The 25,674-nt window shown below is 35.0% G+C and overlaps 2 protein-coding genes across 2 annotated transcripts; both read right to left on the bottom strand.

The window, feature by feature from the left end:
* Positions 1-1,545: 1,545 nt before the first annotated feature.
* LOC137918557 (tRNA (34-2'-O)-methyltransferase regulator WDR6) lies at positions 1,546-7,312 on the bottom strand. The gene is made up of 4 exons (XM_068761380.1): positions 7,232-7,312; positions 5,908-6,194; positions 4,625-4,810; positions 1,546-3,930 (listed from the first exon to the last, which is right to left on the bottom strand). Exons 1-4 carry the CDS (start codon positions 7,290-7,292, stop codon positions 1,546-1,548), a joined length of 2,919 nt encoding a protein of 972 aa, XP_068617481.1. The 5' UTR covers positions 7,293-7,312.
* A 2,351-nt stretch (positions 7,313-9,663) lies between these two features.
* Positions 9,664-25,530, bottom strand: BckdhA (Branched chain keto acid dehydrogenase E1 subunit alpha). Its single transcript, XM_068777895.1, has 8 exons — positions 25,419-25,530; positions 20,425-20,693; positions 19,470-19,726; positions 17,381-17,546; positions 14,136-14,336; positions 12,857-12,975; positions 10,825-10,972; positions 9,664-9,821 (listed from the first exon to the last, which is right to left on the bottom strand). Exons 1-8 carry the CDS (start codon positions 25,476-25,478, stop codon positions 9,743-9,745), a joined length of 1,299 nt encoding a protein of 432 aa, XP_068633996.1. The 5' UTR covers positions 25,479-25,530; the 3' UTR covers positions 9,664-9,742.
* Between the last annotated feature and the right edge of the window lie 144 nt (positions 25,531-25,674).

Raw genomic sequence — 25,674 nt, 5'->3', positions numbered from 1 at the left:
TCGGAGAAATGTAGCTTGGCTGTTTCTGCACCGGCGTGGTACTTCCCGTAGTCCGCGGTCCAATGCTGGGCAACGGTACGGATGGTACGATCACAAGTCCGAGTTTTGGACCCCAAAAGGATATTAGCAATGTCACTAGAAATGTTAACAACAGTAACACTTATTCAATAATAATTAGGATTCAAAAAATTACAACCTCGAGTTGTAGGACGAGGTGATTGAGCCCAAGGCAGCAAGCATCTATTTCCTTAATCATCTTGAATAAAGTGAGTAATCTAAAATATGCTTTTTTTCTATTTCAATGCGACAAGCGTACTTCTGGTAGTACAAAGTCTGCCGGATCGATTAGTATTATATATAAATATATAAATATAAATTGTCGTATTACGTAAATATGTTAGCACGTTCAATAATGTACTCCCCCTCAATCGTATGTTACATCATCATCAATAATAATTGTTAAATAGAATCTAAAATATAAATTACTAATTGTAAGAAAAAAATTTAAATGCTACCGAAACCGCTGTACCGCTCCTTAGTAAGGTGCGACGAGGTGGGGGGCTGCGAAAAAGAGTGTGCGACGCCGCAAACATTGACGATGGATTAGCGGAACAGAGCGGCCGATACTCCTCCTTCACGTTGCGCACATACCTAACGCGCGGTACAGCGCTTTCGGTAGCACTATAGCTAAAGTTTTCTAAATTATAGGATAATGTTTTATCAATACCTGTTGTGGGCATATATTTTTACTACAGAATAATGCTTTACTATTTAGAATTTTGTTTTACTCACCAATGTTTTAACTCCTTGTGTGGTAATGTTGTTTTTGGTTAAACATCTGATATAGGCAATGTCAGTATTTCCAAACCTTTTCCATAAACGCAAACGGTGATTATACATCTGAAAATTGAGATATAGATAAATTTTGAAGATAAATTTCTTTACATTAAAGTTAGGTTAAATCAATCCAAAAGGTTAAAGACAACGGTCTTGTTACGGAAAACCAGCGTTGCGCTGAGGCATATAAAGTTCCACCCCCATGCCTCGTACCTTGAGATATACGAAATGACCAGATGGTGATCTTTCCCACCCGTGAAGTAATAGCATAGGTCCGAATAGGTATAAAGGACCTTGCTACCGTCTCTGCGAGCGTATCTAATTCCGAGGGCGGCCTCCCACCCCCTAATTGTGAATATCGTGGGCTCCGGATCCACCCTCAGACGACTTTATGTGAAGGTCATCTTGCACATACACGCACACAAACACACACGCACACACATTAGATTACATAATTAACTTTATATAAAATTATTACAGCACCCGGCGATAAATATTGCACATCGAACTTTGGAAAGAGACAATCGTCTAATTTCGGCTTCGTAGAGCACTATCTATGTCCCACACTACCTATGTGACCTTTTGTCGGTCGTTGTATTTCGTGCGACAGAGATAACGCTCTACGAAGCCGAAATTAGCCGATTGTCTGTTTCCAAATGTCGATGTGTAATATTCATCGACGGATACTGTAAGAACATTTGTGGCTACTTACTCATTGTAATTTACTATGTCTATTCCTTGAACATCAGCGACATCTGTTGTTTTTTGATAAAAATACACCACTGATGTTTCTGATTCGTTTATCTTAAGAACTGTAACTCTTTGATCAATGGATGCTGTTATTATAACGTGATCATGTATAATAAGTCCAGTTATCTGCGAACTATGATATTTATCGAACTCCCAACTGTGGGTTACACTAACTGAACTTAAATCATCATTGATTTTAAGTAATTTTATGTGAATGGAATTGTCATCCCCACCGGAAGCTATTAGTAACTGTGTTTCAGATATAAATTTCGTTTTAAAACAATTAATTCCAGATTTATTAGCTGTTGTTGTAAAGAATGGTTTGTCATCTGTATTTGTACCTTCATTTGTTTTAGTAACATTCCAGAAACACACTTCGCCTCTTGTTGAACAAGAAATAAGTATAGATTTATCTGAATGTTTTAACCAATGCGTAGTTAGTATACAAGTTTTATGATAGTTTAACGTTCCTACAGATTTAAACGATACTACTGTATCGTATTTAAATTGGAAAATTCGTATCAACGAATCTGAACAACCTGCGTAAATATAAAAAAGTCTATCGTCGAATTTTATTATTTCCAAATCCATAATTCTTGTCTCTGGATCGAAATCTACTGAACAATTTCGCCATGTTTTATCACCTTTCCTCTCTTTGTCTGTTCCTTTAATTAAAAAATCTACTAAATCTTCAACAGCTACTTTGATTTCATCATCTTTTACGTTAAACTTTATTGTTCTTATAGATATCTGCGCTCTACCACCACCAGATATAAGGAGCAGTTTCTCACTATCAAGTCGATGAGTTTTCAAAGTTCTGACACTTGATAATTGTTTTAGAATGACTTCGTCTCGAAAATTCAAGTCTCCTGTTACACTCGACACTCTTAAAGTTGTATCTTCACCACCACTTATAAGAAACATCACATTATCATCTATATTTATTTTATGTGATTTCAAATAATTAATTTCTTTTGAATGCGTACCGCATATAATATCTCTAGATACAATTTTGCTCAACTGAAATGTTTCTATGTTAACATCTGAGTTTTTTAAATATATAAACTTAATTATTTCTTCATATTTATCATTTATGTTATCAACATAGCGTATCACATCCCAGGATCTGTGACCACCGCCACAATTCACTTCTATAACTTTAGAATTATTTTTTAAGTCGTTAATTAAGAATGTTCTCTCTTGAAAGCCACAAATTAGATTATTATGGGGTTCGATATATTTCTCTACCCACGGAAATCCTACATCTTTGGAACTTGTTAATTTTATGTGAAACACGTCATTTTTATTGATTATAGAAAAGTATTTGACAGTTCCATCTCGTCCAGTTGATATCATTTCATTCGTTTTTATATTTAAAGTCGTAGGTCCGTACCTACCGTGGACTTTGCTAAAAGTTTTTATTGGATCGGTGTCTTTTTGATAGAAATGTATATTACCACATCTATCTCCAACAATTAGAAGCTTGTTATCAAAACCCATAGCTGCCGCTGTGAGCCATCTTTCTTTGCAACGCGGAAGAGAAAATTTAGAAACGATTTCTACATTGCTACCACAAGAAGCTATGACATATATATCTCCATTCCCAGAACATAGTATTAAATGTCTATTACCGGCCCAGTTCATAGATAAAATATTATTTATTGGTAATTTCGCACTAAATATATTACAAATGTTAGCCGGACCTTTGCAGTTTTCAACAAAAACATCCAAATTCCCAGACATATCTGCTATTGCAATGATTTGTTTACACGTCGAAATACAAAGCATAACATATGTAGATTCATGTTTCAATTTATATACTATCTCAGATTTCTCATTTATATCACAATAAATTAAATTTCCCTTCTCTTCTAGAATAACTATATTTCTTCTAGCAGTGAAAACCAATTTTTTAGGACTGCCTTCGTTTATTTTTAATGATTCAGAATTACAATAATTAGTTGCTAATGTCAAGGGATGCAGTATTACTGAACAGTCTCCACCTCCAGTGATTAAATGGCTTTCATCACCATCCACAGACCATATAGGTGCGTTATGGTGTGCATTAATTTTTCTCAACAATTTTCCCTTATCATCCCAGAAGCAGATACCTGAGTCTTCACCAACAGAGATAATATATTCCTCAGTAATACAGCTTCGCAGAACTCTTGCTGAGTGACCATATAATTCATAAATGCAAGAGATTGCTAATTTGTCCCAATAATTAGCGGTTTCGTAATCATTATTTGTGCTAATTAGTGACCATATCCTTACCGATCGGTCATCGGATGTTGTAACAATTATACCTTTTTGTGGATTACATGATATTGAAAATATAACACCCTGTAACAATGGCAAAAATATAAAGTCAATGTGGTATTTAGCTAAAAGTATTTAGAAGTGAACTAAATAGTCTTGCTGATATTTTTTTACATTATGTATAACTTTTAAACAATAGTTTTAACATATTCATAGGCCTGTATATATTCAAATAATACAGGACGATTGGTTATAGGTGTTAAAATTTTATATGAGTGAATGTATATCTTGTTTGCCATCAATATATGGAAATTATAATATAAGAAAAAGTTTAACAACATATTAAAATTAATTATTATTTACTATCTATCCCCGCAGAATAATGTCAGAAGTTACTGGCCTGCCGCATTAAAAAAAAAATATATATAATATATTTTTTAGCGTGTTATATAACTTTTATAGCTTCAAACAATCAACATGTATGAGGAGGATCGGAAAGTAATGTAGTTTCTGTCGACATATTTTACAGAAAAATCGATTGATTTTTACCACCCCCGCATTAAAAATTTGTAAACTAGATGTCCAAAGGTTGTAGATAACGAAGGTGAATATATTGTTGATTAGAAATAAAAACTTGTTAAAAATGTAGTCGTGTGAATTTAACTTAAGAAAGCGACATTACTTTCCTGTCCCCCTAATATATACTTCACCGTCTTAATTGATGAATTAGTCAAAGATGTCAACATTAATATTTTTTAAATATAACATGATAACATACTTTATGTCCGACCAGATGATGAAGCGATTGTTCTTTTTTACATCTGGATATGATGACTTCCGAGAACACAGTGCCGTTGAAAACCAGTACATCATCCAACAATGGAAGGAGGAGGCCGCTGTAGAGTATAGAGTTATCATTACTAATTCTTTGTGATATGATAGTTGATTTTGTTGTGTCCCATATCTGTAAAAATGACATTACTTTTATATATCTGTGGTAATAAGGTCAATTACCTTTATGACATAAATTCTTATGACTCTTATTATATATTAATAGTTGAGATCAGAAATCAGTGAAATTAGCTGATGCATCCCTTTTTGAGATCAACAAGCAAATAAAACTTACAATCTATCACTGTAAAGACACAATCATTAACTGCTTGAATCTGGCTTTAACTTAGTCAAGTTAGAAATTTTAACAAAATTTGTGCACATGAAATTTCTAACTGCCTGCCTCCGTTTCGTGTCACCAACACTGTATTTAATTTCTTAAAATTAATTCATAGTATTTTTAACATGTCAAAAACATTGCCCGAGTATCTATTAGTAAATGGAATGTAATTTTTTAAATGATCCCTGCCTTCTCAACCCCCTACTTGAAGGAATATACCTGATGATACCATAAGTATTGTAATTTTTTGTAAATAGATGGCAATTTCTCACATATACAAAAATCAGCTGTCTCCCACACTTTGTGTAGAGTAAAATAGAGATAAATATTAAATTTTGTTATCTAGCTGTTAGCTGCCTAATTATTTATCATGAAATAATGCAGCAAGGGTAGACCCTCTATTAGGTGATCCAAAGACATAATTAAGGTTTCATGTAATCGCTGAATGCATGCAGCATAAAACCATTATTGTGAAGATCTTTGGGGGAGGTGATATGCCTTGCAGTAGCCGTCTATCACCAGACATGAATGTATGAATGAACCCGTTTGCGTTTGTAGTGAACTCTAAGAGCCTAAAGTTAAGGGAAGCCATTACGGGGGAGCTCTTTAGTTTCTGTCTGAGTGGACTCTGGCATTTGGCATTTTACTCATGATAGTAATATAAATGTGTATTCTGTATTTTCAAAAATGTACTCTTTTGAAATCGGGGTTCCAAGTTTATCTGGCCAAGCTGATCTAAATTGACCTTCACTTGATCACTCAAGCTATATCATTATGATGGATGAATGATAAATAATAGATATTTACAGAAATAATTCATGGCTTATATTATCTGTGTATTACTTCAGTTTTAACTTAAGAAAATTCATCTTTTAATTTTTTATGTTTACCTGAACAACATTATGTGCAGTCAATAAAGCTATTTCTCTATCAGCTAACCAGACGCCGCTATGCAGCCAATCATTGCAATTTACTATCCCCGGTGAAAAATCAAATGCGTTCTGTTCTAAATTCGATCTGGTGAAAATTCTATACTGCTTACCACCAAATATTAACAACTTTGATCTATTCTTATCTGGTACTATTCCATACACCTTTTGACTTTGCAGTATATGGTGATGTATTGTAACTAACTTTCCTGTGTCTTTCTTGTGAACATATAAGGAACTGCCTATTCCTGAAATAAAGAACAACAATGGCTCATCAACTAATCAATTCAATCATAAATCAAATGCAACATATATATATATATATATATATATATATATATATATATATATATATATATACATGCATGTTGATATGATTATAGGTGTAACAATTTCAAAGGGGTGAATATTTAGCTCATTGGTAAGAAAAAGAAAAGGGTATTGTACTTTTATACCAATTTTCAATCACCCTATATAAGTATATCACATTAATTTATTATTTCTATTGAAATGAAACATTCCAATAACTTTTAGCAGTACAGTCTGCAGGGATAGGTAGTTATAAAATCAGCAGGTGGTTTATTACAGAATAATGTGCAAACTTGGCAAAAAGGTATATCTATTTCTTAGACTTTGCGAAATAAGCTGTCTGCAAAACTATGTAAGCATCCAACACCCTTTCCAAGAAGGTGAGGGACATTGGATTGTCATAGCATCAATTCTAGGTTAGTCAAACTCACAAAGTCCCCAAATCGACTTTTAGATAAGTTAAAAAATAAAATAACATATATACATTCTTGTATAACTTTTTATAAAAGTTTCGGATTCATGAAACTTGACTAGGTGGTAAACAATGATTAATTTTAATATGCAATTAACAATACTTTTTTCACTTACAATTACTTCGTTCACTCGATACAATAACCAATCACACTGTACATACATTACTGTCTAATAAAAATTGTTAGTGAAATTACTATGGAGTCTTTGGACTTGGAAACAAGAAGATTAACAACACATTGCTAATCAGGATTTGTATTTTTGGAGGCCTGTATCATAGGACAGCGCTGATCATTTATGCGTCTAGGTTATAGCATATAAAAATTAAAAGGTTATGATAACATGCTTTTGTATGAGACTCAAGTGTGAAAATTAACTTATAAATACTTTAAACAACTACTTTTATGGCAGCCACAGTCGTATTATGATAATATAAATATAATTATATTGTAATGTGTAGTTAACAAATCTTTTGAGAAAAATTTGAATATTTTGATTTTAGTACCTGCTATTACAAATTGTTCAAAAAGTTTAACAGCTGTAACATCTGTACGAATAATGGACATTTTGGATTTTAATTGATCTGCTCTTAAAATAATTCCCCTGTTTATCGAATTCTATTAAAAATAAATACAAAAAATTATACTTGTAAACAATAATATGTCAAATTAGACAGCTGTTTGTATCGTTTAAAAGACAGTACACGAAATATAGAAATGATGTTTAGAATGATCTTAAACAAATATTCTAATTAATTTTAATTATTTACTTCCTTCTTACTTAATAAATATAGATTTGTATATATTAAGTAAGTTTACAAATAAATATATATGAATACTTATAGTAACGCCAAAGTTGCACTGAATTAGCACTTTTGTTCAGTGCCAAGAATTATTATATAAAATATTTAATTAATAAAAACTTTAACTAAATATTTAAAATTTATATTTTTGCCTAATTCATATTTTCCTTAAATTGTATTATTAACAATAAGCTCACAAATTGCATTATTTGATGTGATTGATTACATATATTAAGGAAAAATATTAATCTACAAGTTGGTTATTTGTAGATTAACTTGGCTTTTTTTGAAGTGATATATTGTACAGTTCTGAACCAAAGAGAAGTGCAGTCTATGTCTATGTGCAGTCTAGTCCGGGTCTATGCCTGTGAGTGGAGGATTTTGTATTTGCTCTTTGGTTTGTATAAGCCTGCCTGTAGGAACTACATTACGTTATCATCAGCAGCGCATCGAAAAGTGGAATTCCACAGAAATATAATTGTTTATATACATCGTGCGAAAGAGAACGCTCTACAATATCTCTCTTCTCGTGATTGGCTGACGATTTTGGTTGAACATTGTTTATATAATTTTAAATCGGTATAAATATAGGCTAAGATTGATGAATAAACACATCCAAGAGTTCTTCCAGGCATGCTTAAAGGCTTACTTCGCGAAGGCCTCTTAGCGAACCAACCCCTTCATAACGAACTCCTCTCGCTACACCCCCGGCACTTCCTTCAGAAACCTCGTAAGGCGTCCTAACGACGTCCTTACTGATCCTATCGCAGGGTTCCCATAATCCATTCACCGCACACCGCACGCTTCAGACACTCACTACACTGCAAGCGATAACTCACCAGCTACAGCAACCACTCCACTGTCGACCGCTCACCGCACGAAAAAACGCGTGCGATGCTCAAAGATCATTCAACACACTGCCTACCGTCCGTTACGTAAACCGCGTCGCCCTCCCGACGCCGCCGCCGCGAACAGCGTGGGCGATCCGAGGTAGGATCAGTATCTTTCCTTAGATTGTCGAGTGGTCCACGCTGCCCTCCACACTTAACTCCTCATTCAGTCCACTATCAGTAACACTGACCAGACAGGCGCGCTAGCCGTGAGTTCTGCCAGCCGACTGGGTCGCGCTGGGTTTGTGTCCTCGAGGGCTGGCTGGGTGAGCCCCGCTGCTACCATCTCGCGGCCACTACTTATGTAACTTTCTCGTTTTCCAGCCGAGTACTGATACGGGTTCGGAAGCTCGAATCCTTTAATTTTATACAGTTCACGGACCCCTCCGTTCCGTGAACTCGTTTCCGATAAAGCTGTAAAAGCCGCATGGCTAACAGCCGAAACTTCACATGAGACAATAGAAATGAATATACACACTTCTACTTTGGACTTCGTGTTGCTATTACCACTAAGACTACCAGTTCTAGGAAGAATCTACCATGCTTTTATATACCATACTTTTACTATTTGTTGGAATTTTTTTTTCGAAAATACTTCTCACGCCTTAACTTGAACTTTTTATTTTCTATTAATTCTATTTGTATCTCCCAGAGTTGTTGTAAATTAATGTACACCATATCCAAAATATAGTTTAAGACATAATAAATAATGCAATGACAATGTGAAAAGGAAAAGCCTTTTCGAAATTCGAATAACTTCAAAATACTACGTATTAAAGTTAAATTATTTGACGCTGCAGATTTTGTACTATGAGAAGTTTATGTTTCTGTCGTTGTACTGTAATCCCTTTAAAGCTCTTGCAACTATAATTATGAATTAATCATCCTGTATAAAATTGTAATGATTTAAGGATAATATAATCTTATCAAGGACAGAGCGAGTGTGTCGCTTCGTGACGGGGTCGTACTTGTATATGGAACGCTCGAAGATGCTGGAGAAGTACAGGACTTGTTCCTTTTGATCCCAATGGGGGCCTTCCCCCAATATCACCCTTTTTAACTTGTGGCGCCATCTTTACAAAACGAATGTAAACAAGGATTGAAGGAACATTCAACTAGGGCAGAGTTCCCCAAACTTTTTTGTGTCTCTACGACACATAGTGCTCTACGAAGCCGAAATTAGCCGATTGTCTCTTTAGTGATATAATAATTGTGAAATAATTCTTTATTTAAGTGATATAATAATTCTTTATTTTTAAATATAAAAACAGTAACACCCTAAAATTATAAATGAGATTTGTTTTTTGTTTTTCGATTCAGGAGATTATTCGTTTTGATATTGGTTGAGTGGGTAATGTTTTCCATGCTTTTCTAAATGTGATTCCATTTGTTGCATTTGTTTTCTGAAAATGAAGTGCAATGTGTTTTAACAAAGTATGCAATTCAATTTGTAAATGTCAAAATATATATTTTACACGATATATTTTTCAAACAAATCTAAATATAAAACCATTATTTTAATGCAATGATATACAAAAACCGTATATAAATAGAGGTTTCATTTCATTTTTCGGATTACTATTCTAGTATGTTCGTAACATTAAAATGTCGCAAAAACGTAAAATTAAATGTATGTCTATGGGAGTGGTCTTTGTCCAATGGCGGACATTCTATTGCAATAATGATGACTGAATTATTAAATGTTAACAGTTTGCTTTTAAATTAACGCTTTTGACAGTTCATACTGTAAAAGTTATTAAATAGCTACATCACCAAATTTATTGCACATTTAATCATTAAAAAATGTGGTCACTTATAATTGTATTTTGATGATAAATGTTTTAAAGGGGGTGATATAGCTCATTTGTCAGCATTACTTAAAAGCGTTATTTTATCACCTGAATAAATTGATCACTCTGAAATATGTTACATTAATTTATTTTTGATATTGGAATGTATACCAATAACTTCTAACAATACAGTCTGCAGGGACATCTGAACTTTGAAAATTATTTTTCTTTCTTTATTATCATTACTTTATTTATTATTTCTGACACCATTAATTTTTGACTAGGGTGTACCATACATAATTGATACCAAAAAAGCTCAATTCACCTCTCAACTTTCTTTCCTCTTTTACATATTCTTTTTCTACTCTTACTGTCTTGATGTATAAATAATATAGTGTGATTCCTGTCATTAGGGCCAAATGATTCTAGAAACTTCATCAGGTAGATCAATGACATAGCCAAGGTTACGGGAAGTCCCTGGATGTAGGCACAGCAAAACTGGTAATTGTGATAATTATTGTGGGAGGCCTGGCGGTGATTGTATCAGCTGATTGATTTTCATTCACATGACCTGGTGAAGAAACAGAGTATAACTCTTGATATTAAAAATACTTACATTAGCCGTGCGGGCATGACATCATAAACGTCATTGAGCATCTCCTTCCAGTGTGGACGTTTCTTCTTCTCCGCTTCCTGCATGGTTCTTACTACGATATCCCTTGCTTCAGATACGCTTTGTTTCTCTGCATCCCCATCCCAGTAACCTTACAAATGATCCATATAAATAGAGATTAAATTTAATTCTCTTTATTGTTCATGTCATATAATATACAAACAAAAAATACAATGGGCTATCTTATCAGTCGAGAAGATTTGTTCTGGACAACCATAGAAAAGAATTAGAGCGACAAGTAGCAGGTAGTTAACATGTACATACAACAATAATGTGTATATACATACTCGTATATACACAATAATAAATAAAAACATCTATCTTAGATTGAACATGTCTGGAAGAGAATAAAGAAGAGACAAAAAATTAATGAATATTATTCATTAATTAGTATTGGGCATACTTTTGTGTGATAATTAGTGATCTATGATCATCGTAGTGTTTTTGCAGAAGATCTTGAACGGTGATACAAATTGACCAGACCTACTGAGCAATATCTGAATTTTTCTAGTTTGGATTACATATTTCGTTTGTCCATTATTGATAGCACCCTAACTTAAACAACTTAGGTAAATACAGAAAACCGGAATAGTGCTTGAGTATACTGAACTTTATAACTGTTTCACCCCAAATTAATGATTTCATTAATTGCCAAAATTTAAACACACCATTATGAAAAGTATTGGAAGGTATCTGACTATTTTTTCCTTATTTTAATAATTACTTAGTTTAGTATTTCATTGCGTTATGTGTGTCTTATATTTAAGATACACATTGACTTCTACCATATTTTCTATATTAACTTTTAATTATTTTTAAGGTAATCAAATTTTTAGAATTGGAAGTGCCTCCAAAAAGTTGTAGAATATTAAAGTAAAATGGAATATGAATAGATATTTAATCTAAAAAGAATTATCAACCAGAAATGCCAAACATAGATTAATCACATTTTTAATTTGCAATGGATTAAAATTATTATTGTAGGGTAGTCACACATTTTTGTAAACAACTGATTTTTAAAAAGTTAAGATATGATCTATGACTATTTATGATCAATATGACCACATAATCAAGGTTATTTATTATTTCTGACACCATTAATTTTTGATAAGGTGTATCATACATTAATTGACATCAAATGGTAGCTATACACTTACCACATTTACATCTATGACCACACTGTCTGATTTATTTTTTCCTTTATCTACTATCCTGACATACAAATAAAGGGTTAAAATGAATTTAATCGAAGGCTATTGGGACCTTACTAGGTAGACCGTCGACATATATAAGGTCGTGGAAAGTCTTTAGAAGTGGATACTGCAAGACTGCTCAATATGGTGATCTTCGGGAAAGGCATATGCCATGCAGTGGGCGTCTATCAGCTGATGTGGCTTTTTAAGGTACTCTAACTATATGGTCTTTTAGTATTTATAGACATAAACATTATATGATTGTAAGAAAAGGATCAATATTTAGCCGCTTCCGCACATGCAGTGGTAGTCGTGCAACAAAGTGCACCGCTCGCCAGCGCGCTGATAAATGCGTATGCGGCAAACAATGCAAATTACACAACCGCCACCGATAAACCACTCAACACCCCCGTGGAGGGGTGAAACACGTGTTAAATTGTTTAACGGTGGCGGGCGGTACACTTTGTTGCACGACTACCACTGCAATTTGCGGAAGTAGCTAAATATTGGTCCTTTTCTTACTTAGGATGGATTTCCACAAGGTAACGCTTGGTTTTCAAGAACTTGTAAGAATCTTTGAAATTACCAGAAATATTAAAGTAAAATTTTCAGGACCTCTAGGACTAGGACTAGGTGGATTGACGAAATAATCATGGTCTCAGGAAGTTCCAAATGGCTATTTTTGGTGGAGACCTATGCCTTGCAGTGAAAATAATGAAATACTGGCTAATGCACAATACTTAAATATTATTGTTAGCAAAAGTTGCCATTGTATTTCTCACCTTTATTCTCTAAGTACAGTCGTAACTTTTGTACAGGATTCTCTTCTCCAGTCCACTTCTTTATTTCTGCTGCTGGCCGGTAAGCGGTGCTGTCATCGGAGGTCGAGTGGTGTCCAGCTCTAGAAGGAAAAAAGCAAAAGAGCTGGTTTAGGTTGCCCACGTGTGAAAAGAAGAATGTAACCATATAGATAAAGTAAGTTATCAAATTTACCTTAAATAAAGATTAGAAGCGATACAACTTGAACGATATAGTTAATTAATTTTATATGGACTACTACTGCTAAATGTTTAAGAAGATGGAATAAAAGCGCGGAAAGGTGGAGGCTGAGTAAAGCCCCTCCCCCTCTCCCTCCGAATGCCGAGTATATCATCGCTATTGCTGCTCTCTTCACACACACGTCACCACCCAAATACCAACATGAGTTTAGTTTTCCGTGCGTGTAAACGACATTGGTCACAGCCATGCAACAAGTTTTAGGACCAATCTGTTCCGCGATGTATAAAAGCCAAAATTATAGATATGTATATTATAAATAATATAAGTAAAAATGTAATACATTGTAAACAATTAAATAAACCTAAACTGAAGGATTAAGTATAGCATGTAAGGTGATGAATAAAAATAAGAAGAGAAAATAAACTGTACAAAAATGAAAAGAGAACTGAAACATTATTGCCACAACAAAACCCTGTTCCTAACAATATAGGGGGTGGAAAGAAAGGTCCCCACTAGTGGGGGCCACATAAAAAAGAAGTATAAGAGTCGTATTAGATAGTAGTAATTACATCAACTCAAACAATGAACTGCCAGCTAAATGCTATAATTTTTAGATGATTTGTTAACATTCATCAGTTTCTTAGAATAAAGGCATAAATACTTCGTGGTCTGTATAAGTCGACGCATCGTTCAAACGATTCCCCTCCCCTATCTAACCGCGCATGTACCTAAGGCGCGGTACAGCGGTTTCGGTAGCCCTAAAATGTAAACGTCAGAGCTGAGGTTCTTGAACTAAAATGTATTTGTCTAACTAATGACAGATAAGAAAACAAGTAAAGAATTACGTAAAATATAGCCAAAATATAGCAAAAAAAAATGTAAAAAGGAACCAAAAACCCGTAACTTGATTGTATTTATGTAAATATGATGGTAATATAGAGATAATGTAAATTAAAATAAGTAAAATATTGTGAGATAAATAAAATGAAGGAAGTTTGTAAATCAAAGGACACCGGGTATCCTGTGGGAATAGATAAAAAAACAGTTTAATAAAAGACAGACCTGTAGCACATAGCTTCGACCAGAACAGGTTTGTTGGTGACAGCTATCTTCCTAGCTGCTGCCACCGCGTTGTAAACAGCCAGGGCATCTGTTCCGTCTACACGGACGGTGCTGATCCCGAACGCTGGTCCCCGCGCCGCTATGCCGTCCCCCTTGTACTGTTCAGATGATGGCGTCGAAATCGCATAACCGTTGTTTCTACTGAACAATTAATAATATATGTACACTAGCTGATCCCGCAAACGTTGTTTTGCAAAAAAAATTGATATTTTAATTTACAAATAAAAAATAAGGGTTGATCGAAGAGGGGTGAAAATTTATGGTTGTATGTCATGTGTCATGTAATTTATGGTTGTATCTTGTATGCTGTATCATAAAAAAAAATTATAATGAAAACAAATATATAATAAAAACAAAAAATTTCGTTAAAAAATAAAAAAAAATTTTTAAGTGTGAACAACCTTTATCACTTATGGGTATAGAAAATAGATAGTAGCCGATTCTCAGACATACTGAATACGCATATTAAATTTGGTAAAAATCAGTCAAGCCGTTTCAGAGGAGTTCAAGTTCGAACACCGTGACACGAGAATTTTATATATTAGATTATCATATATATTTCGTAAATTTCTCAGTTATTCCGATGATTTATTTGATATAATGGCTCAAATTTAAAAAGTTAATTCTGGTACATTTATCAAGTGTCATATATATCAGAGTTTCGCATGTGGGCGACCCCTGGATTAAAACAATACTGAATAATGTGTGTAACAACATATTAAAGCTGGTGCAGTGGTAGCTGCGGTAGAGAGCTACGACTTGCAATTGCAGATCGCTGGTTCGATACCTGTGATACAGTTTCACACTTTATACATCTATAAGATTGCCAAGAAGTTTTCAGAGGATGGGCAGCAGCGATCTCTGTGTACATATCGCACTGCGATCCTCAACCCCCTGCCAAGCATGGCAATAATGATATCCGGGAGGCCTATGCCTTGCAGTAGGTGTCTATGGTCTGAAATGACGATACATTATCATATCAAACTAAAATTAGTGAACTAAAGAAATTAGTTTGAAAGCCATGTTAAGGCTCTAGCGAAGGTTGTTGGATGCAAGCAGTCTAAGACCACTCATCGTTTTGATTTTTGGCGGAAGCTTATGCATTTCAGTGGACCTCTACCTATATAAAACTAGTATGTATCTCTCTCTCTCTCTAGTTCACTGTACATCTAGAACCTTCTAAATTTTACGTTTTAATGATTTTTTATGGGTATCCGTATTTAGGGACCTCACGTTCCCCCTCCCCCCGTGTTGGGCAGTGAAGTTACAACTCGGGTAAATATTTTGTTTCATTTTATGCGTTTATTCAGTTTCTTCTTTCTTCCTTCACAATCTCTATCTTTCTTCACATTTAATTCGTCACCCGTGCATCACCTTTCTTTCCTCATCTTCGTTACTAGACCACATTTTACTACATCATCACATTATTTTTATACAATTATGGCAATTTTATTCCGTTTTACTATTTACTAAACATCTTGCTCGACCTTTTTTGAGCTGACTTCTGAGTATTATTATTTTCTATTGCATATTTGTACTACTTTCTTAGAGAATTCTAACATAGGACGACTTTTGTCTTCTACCATATGGGAGACGATGCTGCCTTCTTGAATCCTCTCCCCCATTTCAACTTCGATTTCAGAGCGGAAACGTTGTTTTTGTTTAATTATTTTGTTTCTAATACGTTTGTGTACGTTTATAAAAGTGATCACGAAAAAAAAGTTAGTGGTCCCACTAACTTTCCGGAAAGGAGACCACGGATATACAAGCAGGAAATCCACCCATATTGTAGACAGACAATCTTTTTATAGTCATTGGAAGATGCTGACCAGGTCGTTTCCAACTGGTGAAGGAAATCTATGGAGCTCTATATTCAGCAGGAGAAGAACTACGTCTGAAACGATGTGAAACTCCTGAACAATTGTTGGTGGTGGGTAGATAAGGAGATCAGAAAACCGCTTACGATGGAATATTCAGGTACTTTAGTAGAGGTTACATATCCTAAATGAAAGACTGTTTGTGAAGCAAATCGTATGTTCCATACGGAACACCATTACGAAATACTTGTAAAGATAAGTAAAGGCTATTTATACACCCGCGAGAATAACATGAACTTATGGCGACATTTTCAACATCCTTTTAAAGTTTTATCCAAGTGTAGCAGCTACTGTAGTAATACTTGAGGAACTTATATCGTGATGATATCATCTTGTTATGATGAATGAATGAATTTAATCTTTATATCATCACTGTATTTCAGGAGCGACTCTAGCTCGTGTAGTGCCAGTGTGCAATTAAACCCTGGTGCCCCCTAGGCCTGACACCTCCCTCCACAGCGGCTATAACTATTAACTTTGCCTTCGTAACAAGAAAGTTTTTTCAAATTCCAACAAGCTATTTTATAAGTAGGTATAGCTTACAGTATGGTATTAGTTACGGATTTTCTTCTTATGACGGCTGAATAACACTCATTTTTTATGCCTGTTCTCTGTTGCGAAACTAAGCGGAGAACCGCGATAGATTCCAAGACGATGCTCTTAGCTGTCTCAGGGAACGCCGCGGCGCGTCCTTAGATGAGGGCGCCAGTGTGCATTGCACACCCTGCACTATAGGTATTTTTTTGGCTCCCATTATTTGGAGCCTCTTGTACCCCCTATCTGATGTGGGACAGGGACTTTTTGTTTACATTAATTTTTTTTTTCACATACTTTTTTTTCTTTCTCTTCTTTCATACTTCATATTATCTGTCGTTCATTTCTTTCTTTTCACAATTCCACTATCTTTCTCTTTCCCTCTGTATCACTTTTCATTCATTCCTCATTACTTTTACATTTTCTTTTATTCTATATCACATTTTTTACTTATATTCTATTTTTATTCTATATCACATTACTTTATTTTACTTTTATTTTATCTTTGTGTTATTTGTTTACAATTTTTTACTTTTTTAGTCTTTATTTTTATCTATTGCTTTTCCTATAATTTTTTTACAGAGGTGAATGAACTCTTTTTTAGTTTTTTCGTCGCATATCAGGGAGGCTATGGTTTCCTCCCTGATTTTTACGCCAGGCACTATAGGTTAAGCCGCCCCTGACTGTGTTAGCTAAACACTCAATGTAAGGACTGATTTTTAGCGATTTCCCGCGACCTTGGCTCCTCGATCCACCATCTTTATATATACGTACCAAATGAGGATAACGGGACATTCAAGGGTGGCGGCGAAGTTGAAGGCAGCGTGGGCGTCGCCCTCCGAAGCCGCTCCCTCACCGAAGTAACAGACGACGCAACGGTCGTTGTTCGGCGTGCGTTTGAATGCGTACGCGGCTCCTACCGCTTGTGGCATCTGTGTGGCTGCCAATATAAAGGTAAACATGAATTTCAAAATGCTTCGCAAGTTGTTATATTTGTGGAGAAGAAGCAGGAAGAATCTCAACAACAGCACAGTTTTTAATAATGTTTAACAGTACAGATTTATACGTATACACCTATCCCCCGATTTACACGGTACTTGTTTTCCAAATAAGTTTTTTTTGTTTTAATAACCGATTTTATTACCATCTCTCATAATGTAAATATTTCTGCTTCAAACATCGAATCTGCACAAATAACTTCGAGTGATGAAAGTGAATTCGAACCTTCGATTTCGAAATAAAGAATGAGAGTAATTTCTGACAGTGATAAAGGATAATAAAACACCTTTGGTTTTATTTTTTGTTCTTCTGTTTAATGTATTGTAATTAAAAAAAATACAGTGTTTCCGTAACATATTAAACATTTTAACTTGTCAATGCATTTTTTTTTTTATTTCTGTTTACACCTAAAAATATTGAAAAAAATTACAACTGTTAAATAGCAAAATTATGCATTTTCTGCAAGTTTTTCGATTTACATGGTTTTGACTTGAAAATTTAAAATTTTCGATTTACACGTTTTTTTCAGGAACATACGAGTATCTACCGTGTAAATCGGGGGATAGGTGTATACATATATACTATATACTAGCTGATCCCGCAAACGTTGTTTTGCAAAAAAAAAATGATATTTTAATTTACAAATAAATAATAAGGGTTGATCGTAGAGGGGTGAAAATTTATGGTTGTATGTATTCTTGTACGCTGTATCATAATAAAATAAAAACCAAAAAAATTGTCTAAAAAAATTAAAAATAAAATTTAGGGGTGGACCACCCTTATCACTTAGGGGTATGGAAAATAGATAGTAGCCGATTCTCAGACCTACTGAATACGCATGTAAAATTTGGTAAAAATCGGTCAAGCCGTTTCAGAGGAGTTCAAGTTCGAACACCGTGACACGAGAATTTTATATATTAGATTATCATACACGTAGTAGAGTTACATCACTTTTTTGTTAACGAAATGCCTACGCATATAGCGGGTACAATTATAATTTATGTCTAGTCTTTAAGCGGATCGACGACATAGTAAGGATCAGTGGTTGTAGATGTTGTGGGAGTAGCGCTTCTGTGTTGTAAGTGTCTGCAGCGTGTGGTGTGGTGCTTGGAGTCCGTTGCTCGGAGTTATATCTTATCGAGAACCGCCGCGGTGCCGGTTGGATCCAAAAGTTCTTTCTGGCTAGCTCAAAAACTTACTTTGAGTCGGCCTCCGCACATCCCAATCCCCTAATAGCTAGCGCCTCACGCTACTCCCACCGCACCTCAGTGCAGACCAAGAAACATCCTAAAGACGTTCTCAAGCCCATCAGATGGTTCCCACAGAACACTCGCCACACCGCACCCCCTGCAGACACAACACTGCAAGCGCAAACCACTCAGCAACATCAGCACTGCACCTCCAATACATCACACAGGTTGTTGCGTTCTACACAACAGAACAAAACATCATCCATCACACCACAACACCCGTTTTTAATGAGCGGCTGCCCGCTCCTTAATCGCGAACAGCGTGGGCGAACCATGGTTGGATCCGGATCCCTCTTCAGCTCGTCTGTGATCCACGCTGCCGTTCCAACCCGCAAGCACACTCCAGCAACACACCCCGTCAAAGCTCTACCGCGAAGAGTCTTAGCAACATGCCAGCGCCCCCATGCAACTGGTAGACGCCCTACCAGCTTCAGTTTTTAAATGTAGTTCACGGACTCTTCCGCTCTGTAAACTCAGTACCGATGCAGCTGTAAAAGCCTTAGGTAGCCCACAACATGGTGCCGGTTGGTATATGATCCGAGCATTACCTTAAAGAGAGCCGCAATGGTATATTTGTGTTTATGCTACAAAATAATACTAATGATTCAACTCACCCAATGGGCTACTTATAGTTACAACGTTGAGTTCCTTGCTCCCGTAGTGTACTGGCATATTTCTCCCTTTACCGAGGTCCTCGTGGTTTCCGTAACACTGGTTTATCATATCGACAACGGATATTCCACGGTAGAGTAGAACACCAAGTTCCCTGTACTGCGCGTAGACCAGATCCCGAGGAGAGAGGGCAGATGCACTGCCCGTGTGGATGCCTTCTTCTCCATAATTTGTCATGTAGAACGATATGCGACCTTGTCTATTGAATAAATAAATAATTTTTATTCATCAATAGCTTCCTTAGCTTGCTTCATCTTGCTTTTTAACCTGCTTGCCTGTTTTAACTTTTGTGGGTTTGCTTGTGAGCTATAGGTTAAGAGAGACACTGCTAATAAATGCTCCCTCTACTGCGAAACAACATTCTTACCCAATTTCAAGTCTCTAAGTCTTATGGTTCTAGAAGTTTCTTCGAGATTTTCTTTCAAGAGAATTTGTGTTGTTTATCGTATATAGAATATATAAAAGAGCCGTTATATAATCCGTTAAAAATTAATCTTAACACTCATGGTAACCACGTGATCACTGATCCTCAGAATTAACCATCCTACGTTACACGATCTAGCAGTTAAAAATTTTTACTTGACCTAAATGTGTGAAACTTGTTTTGTTGACTCATTTACATGGTTGATATTATAATGTATTTATTAAAAATCTTTAAGCTTCATTTAAAAGAGCAACTGTTGAGTTTTGCTCGGATCTTCTCAATAGAGCAGCATTCAAAGCCAGCGGTAGCTTACCATTTCTAATGTTAAAATATTCGACGATACAAAAGCACATGTAAATGAGTATTTGAATGTAGATATTTTGAATTTGAAATTTAAATTGAACACGGGAACTAGAAGACTACAATTAATCTGATAGTGCCAATTGTGTCATTTTATAAAAAAAATATTTTACCTTTGCGACTCATATAATATTTTATCCATTTGATTCATTTGAATCATACATTTATACATTCTAATCAATGTCTCCTTATCGATATTCGGTTCCTGATTTCTATCGATAATTTCTCCGCTGTTGTCCAAAACTCGATATATAGGGATGGGGTCGTAGCTGTTTTCGTTGAGAAACGTCAAATCTGACACATATGGCGCCCTCGCTCCGGGAAAGGCGGACATGTTGCTTCCATTTTGTGATACATCCGGCCTCGTGTTAGTGGATAGGAGCTGAAGAATTATACAGATTATATATTCTTTATTTAATTTTTTTGCTTCTAGTAATTTAAAACTATGAATTTATTTATTATTGTTGATAAGAAAAATAACCTTTTTTTAATCAAACATAAGGTAGTCGAAAAAATGTACATATATACACTGATTTTATTTCACAATTTTTTTCATTATTCATAAAATAAATATGTGGCAACATTTAAATGTCAAAATTTTAAACTTTTTTAGATGTCGTTCCAGCTTATATACGTTTAATGCATGACATAGGCCTCCACAAAGAAATATATGGGGGGATATACCATAATCACCACGCGTACGCGGATTGATGATCGTGGTATTATGGTACGTGGAGAACGCTGCTCATCCTCTGGAAACTTGTTTATAAGCAGTGGCAATCCTATATAATTAATGCGCAGTGTGAATTATATAAGGTTGTATCCCCGAAATCGAAACCGCGACCACGTTCGCAAATCTCAATCCTGTATCACTTGGCTACCATTGCTCAACTTTTTAAAACAAATTTACAAAAATCAAATTGTATTTGCAAATAAAAACCAAACTAGATTATATATTAGCGTAAAAAAATTGTTATGATCTCGTTACTAGAAGACATAAGGTATTGAATAGGCATAATAGACTGAGGCAAGTGTTTCAAGTGAAGAGAATTGTCTTAGTTGTGAGCACGTACGATATAAATGTTCAAGTAGGGTCATCTCTAAGACGTCGAGCCATAGACGCGAAACAAAACTTGGTACCCTTTCATACAAATATATACTAATAATAGGCAAAAATCTAAATTGCACAATAAGATACGATGTAAAAAATATTTATTTAAAAAATAAATATTAGTTATTTACGTACAAGTAATGCAACGTATGGAATAAATAATTTGATTAATTATGTTACTAATATGGCATACATATAACGAAAGACCTTTTGTAATTTTGTTTGTCAAAAATTATTACGTAAATATTTTAAGCCCAGACTTGCTGACTCCAGGTCATACAGAACTAGGTCTAGCGTAGGACCACGGGCACGCCGTGGTACGTACCCCAGGAAAATCTGGATGTCGACCTGAATTCCGTCGCCGTGTGCAATGAAACCCTAGCGCCCCCTAGGTCTGACCCCTCCCCCTCTGCTACAACTATTAACCTTGCCGTTGTAACAATAAAGTTTTTTCATATATTACAAGCTATTTTATAAGTAGGTATAGCGTACAGTGTGGTGTCAGTTGCGGCCTTTTTCCTTATGACGGCAGAATAACACTTATTGTTTTTATGCCTGTAGCATATCTATGTTGCAAAACTAAGCGGCGAACCGAGATAGCTTCCAATACGATGGGCTTCGCCGTCTCTTGGAGCGCCCGTGTGCATTGCACACCTTGCACTATAGGTCAAGCCGCCTTTGCTCAACACACAAATCCAATGATTGTAGGTGCTTCCACCTACAATATGTAAGGGCAACATTACATCATTGTCAGCGGCGCATCGAAAAGGGGAATTCCACAGAAATAAAACTGTTCATTTACGTAAAGTAAATTTACGGAAATGTACCTTCCTGTTGTAACTACCTCATGACTTACCGACCCTAAGAATAATTCTATATTGAATAACGTCGGGATCACCAATGTGTAAATAAAAAATGATATTTCTGTGGAATTCCCCTTTTCGACACACAACTGATGATGACGTAATATTTCCCGAACAAATACAATCAAGGAACATACTAGAGTTTTCAAACGACGTGACTAAGACAAACCGCGTACATTGCATATCATCATCGTCGACATTTGATAACCAACCGGTCTCAACGGAAACGAAGCTGGAACGTATATCACATGGGACGCCAACTCACAATCATACTAGATCAGGGCTTCTTAAACTTTGGGTCGCGTGGCAAAATTCTGGGGTCGAGGGATTTCAATGTCAAATATTTATATATACCATTTTATAACACAATTTTACTAGAATTGGCGAAATGCAGTGAACTTGCAGCGTGTAGACACGCTCATTTGTTGAAGGTTTAAAAGTAATATAAATACATTTTTGTAATTTTTTGTGCAATTTTAAATTTTAGATTTTTGTAAGTTTCAAAACGAATTCTAAAACCATATATTTTCATATGTATATGTATATTGTTAGTAGTACTAGTAAATAAATCGTCAAAAAATATTTTTTTTAATATTTGTATGGGGTCGTCAAGAAACTCGCAATCATAAATGGGGTCGTTAATGACAAAAGTTTAAGAAGCCCTGTACTAGATATAAGTATTGCTGGAGTTTCTTCTGCCTCTTGTCTTAGCGATAAAGCCTTCCGAAGTGGTAGTAGTGATATTAGCCAGGCAATAGCAACCCACCAAGCCGAGGTTCGATCCTCTCAGGCGTTCTTGTCTTAAATATTTAATGAAATCAGGCGGTACCTTGCGGAAGTCCATCCTAAATAAAAAAAGGCCCAATATTTAGCCACTTCCGCACATGCAGTGGTAGTCGTGCAACAAAGTGCACCGCCCGCCATGCCGCTGATAAATGGGTATGCGGCAAACAATGCGAATTACACAACTGCCACCGTTAAATCACTCAACACGTGTTTCACCCCTCCACGGGGCGTCCTTATGTCGGAATGCTGAGCTGGTATTAACAACGAGTGACAGTCTAAGAGGAGCTCACCTCGTGGTGGTGCCTATTCACACCATGGATCGACCACCGAAGGGTTCTAAGAACAAAGAGGCTTTTCAAACCCGTAAAATAGTTGTATGTAGGAATCCGAGCCTAAGCTCCCCCTACAACCCTAAAGCTAGAAGAATGCTAGAGAATTATAGAATGAAAAAAAGGAAACTTGGATCATATGACGTATAAAAGAAGAGAAACGAAATAAAGTATGTAAAAAGAATTATTAAAGAAAAATATGCAAATGCCCTATCCCAAAATCGGATGGGGGGAGTACGAGAGACCCCCAATAACGGGAACCATATAAAAAAAACCCATCCAGGTTTTTTAAGATAGCGAATATCCTAAAAAACCTTCAACCTGCGAAATCTGTCAATGTCATTTGGAAAGCAGTGAGAAACAACACCAAGAATATATATCGGCGCTCCACAAAATTTGCCTTGCAACGCAGTTGTTAAGGCCGACATTTATGATCGAAGTTCGAAGGATCAATTTGTGTAACTACATAACAGGAGTTCGAGATATTCATAAAAATTTAAAAACTTTCATAGGTATTTATTTAAAAGGTAGACAAAAAAACTAACATTTTTATTGAAATCAAAATCAAAATGTTCTTTATTCGAATAGGCTGTTATAAGCACTTTCGGATCGTCGATCAATATAGCACTGGCATTGTTGTTCCTTCAGGAAGCTACCGCCAGCTCCGAAGGCAGTTCTGCTGAGAGCCGGCGAGAAACTCAACAGTTGCTCTTTACAAATATAGTTTTAGTTTATAAAGAGTGCGCGACAATAATTAGCTTACTCTGTGAGCATCAACAACATTTTATTCCTATATACAACTTACGTCATAAATGATTTATTTAATTTGATGTCAAAACTAAAAGTATACAGCCTATATTTATTCCTTTTATTGACAGACAAACAAAAAACATTTAAATAAACGTAAATTTTTTTTTTTTTACAAAGTTACACTTGGTTGCATTTGTTGTAATTTCAGTCATTTCGAAATCTATGAGAAACAATTTTTTTTTCAACTATTCAATTATTTTCCAAAACATTGCCACACTTGCACTGCCAATTTAGACGGACAAAGCTGGTTCTTCAGTTGAATTTCTCATTTTTATTTTAAAATACAATATATCAAAATGGAACTCGGGTAAATTTATCGTGAGCCACAAATAATCTTTCAAAGAAATAAAAGCCACGAGGCGCATCGGCGAGCCATCTCTTACTGAACCATTTAAACCATGAACTTCACTCGTCAGCGTAATAGGTTCAACATATACTTTCCCTATAAGCCACATATCGCAACAATAAAAACAGAACGCATATGTAAGCCGCATGCCTCTGTTGCTCAACCGGTCGGAGAGTTCCAATTCTAATAAAAACTTTTTGGTTTAAGACTTTTTGCTATTTCGCTAAAACTAGACGGTATAAGTCACTAATTTTTATGTATTAATATCTGCATTTTATATAATTTACATTTCATGCCTCAATTAAAAAAACGCCAGACTCACTGGTGTGTCGTAAAGCAAACGTGTTAAAATGGAGAAAATTTAATAATATTTATATTTATTATACATACAACATTCACAGTTATAACTAAAAACAGTTTGTATATTCTCATTCCACTAAGATTCTAAAAAACAACTTTTATTATCTAAGATTTAATCAAGAATTTAACAAAAACATTGTAAACAGAAGTTATTTGATGCATGCATTCAAAATTTTGTCTAAACACGACATAATAAAGTCTAATATAAAGTTGGTGTAATAAATACACAGATAACAATTGCCGACTTATTTAAATATTCAAAAATGAAGTTTGAATATTCTATTAAATATATTACTTGATATTTTAATGTAAATAAAAGTTTAGCAGTTTACATTATAAATATAATTTTAAATTTTGTGTTTTTAGTCATGTATAATAAACATTTGTTTTGTTATGGTTCCTGTTTAACGAACAAAATTAAAGTTTCGAATTTGTCTCAATATTAAAATACAAAAAAACACTTAAATCGCTTTGATTAATCAATTTAATAATTACAACTCACCCTTGATGCTTGCCGCAAGGGATTTAATTTTAAAAAAGTGACGCTAGCTCTGAGAGCCATTTTGATTTGACGTAAAATGACTTGTTACTTCGACGTCAACATTAGCAATGAAGATAACCGGTGGCCTTTAGTGCGAGGTCGTCAACATTTATAATTCAAATTAAATATTTCCTTTCTTTCCTAATCTATGCTCGCACGTCAAGTTTTAAAAACTTCTATTCAGAATAACGTAATCAATATTAGTTATTTAACATTA

The sequence above is a fragment of the Battus philenor genome, unplaced genomic scaffold, assembly GCF_028537555.1.
Source record: "Battus philenor isolate CCGP_79_NKW_IND1 unplaced genomic scaffold, ilBatPhil1.0.hap1 SCAF_14, whole genome shotgun sequence".
Lineage (NCBI taxonomy): Eukaryota > Metazoa > Arthropoda > Insecta > Lepidoptera > Papilionidae > Battus > Battus philenor.
The sequence above is the reverse complement of the archived record's forward strand: the minus strand, read 5'-3'. Positions and strand labels throughout refer to the sequence as shown.

Excerpts from the sequence above, each read along its gene's own strand:
- LOC137918557 (XM_068761380.1), bottom strand. The coding sequence starts at position 7,292 with ATGTCCATTATTCGTACAGATGTTACAGCTGTTAAACTTTTTGAACAA. Across the intron at positions 4,811-5,907 it reads CTGCACATAATGTTGTTCAG|ATATGGGACACAACAAAATC; the intron begins GTAAACATAAAA and ends TCATTTTTACAG. Across the intron at positions 3,931-4,624 it reads ATCATCTGGTCGGACATAAA|GGTGTTATATTTTCAATATC; the intron begins GTATGTTATCAT and ends CCATTGTTACAG.
- BckdhA (XM_068777895.1), bottom strand. The coding sequence starts at position 25,478 with ATGGCTCTCAGAGCTAGCGTCACTTTTTTAAAATTAAATCCCTTGCGG. Across the intron at positions 14,337-17,380 it reads TGTCCCGTTATCCTCATTTG|TAGAAACAACGGTTATGCGA; the intron begins GTACGTATATAT and ends TTAATTGTTCAG. Across the intron at positions 10,973-12,856 it reads ACTGTACTTAGAGAATAAAG|GTTACTGGGATGGGGATGCA; the intron begins GTGAGAAATACA and ends ATCATTTGTAAG.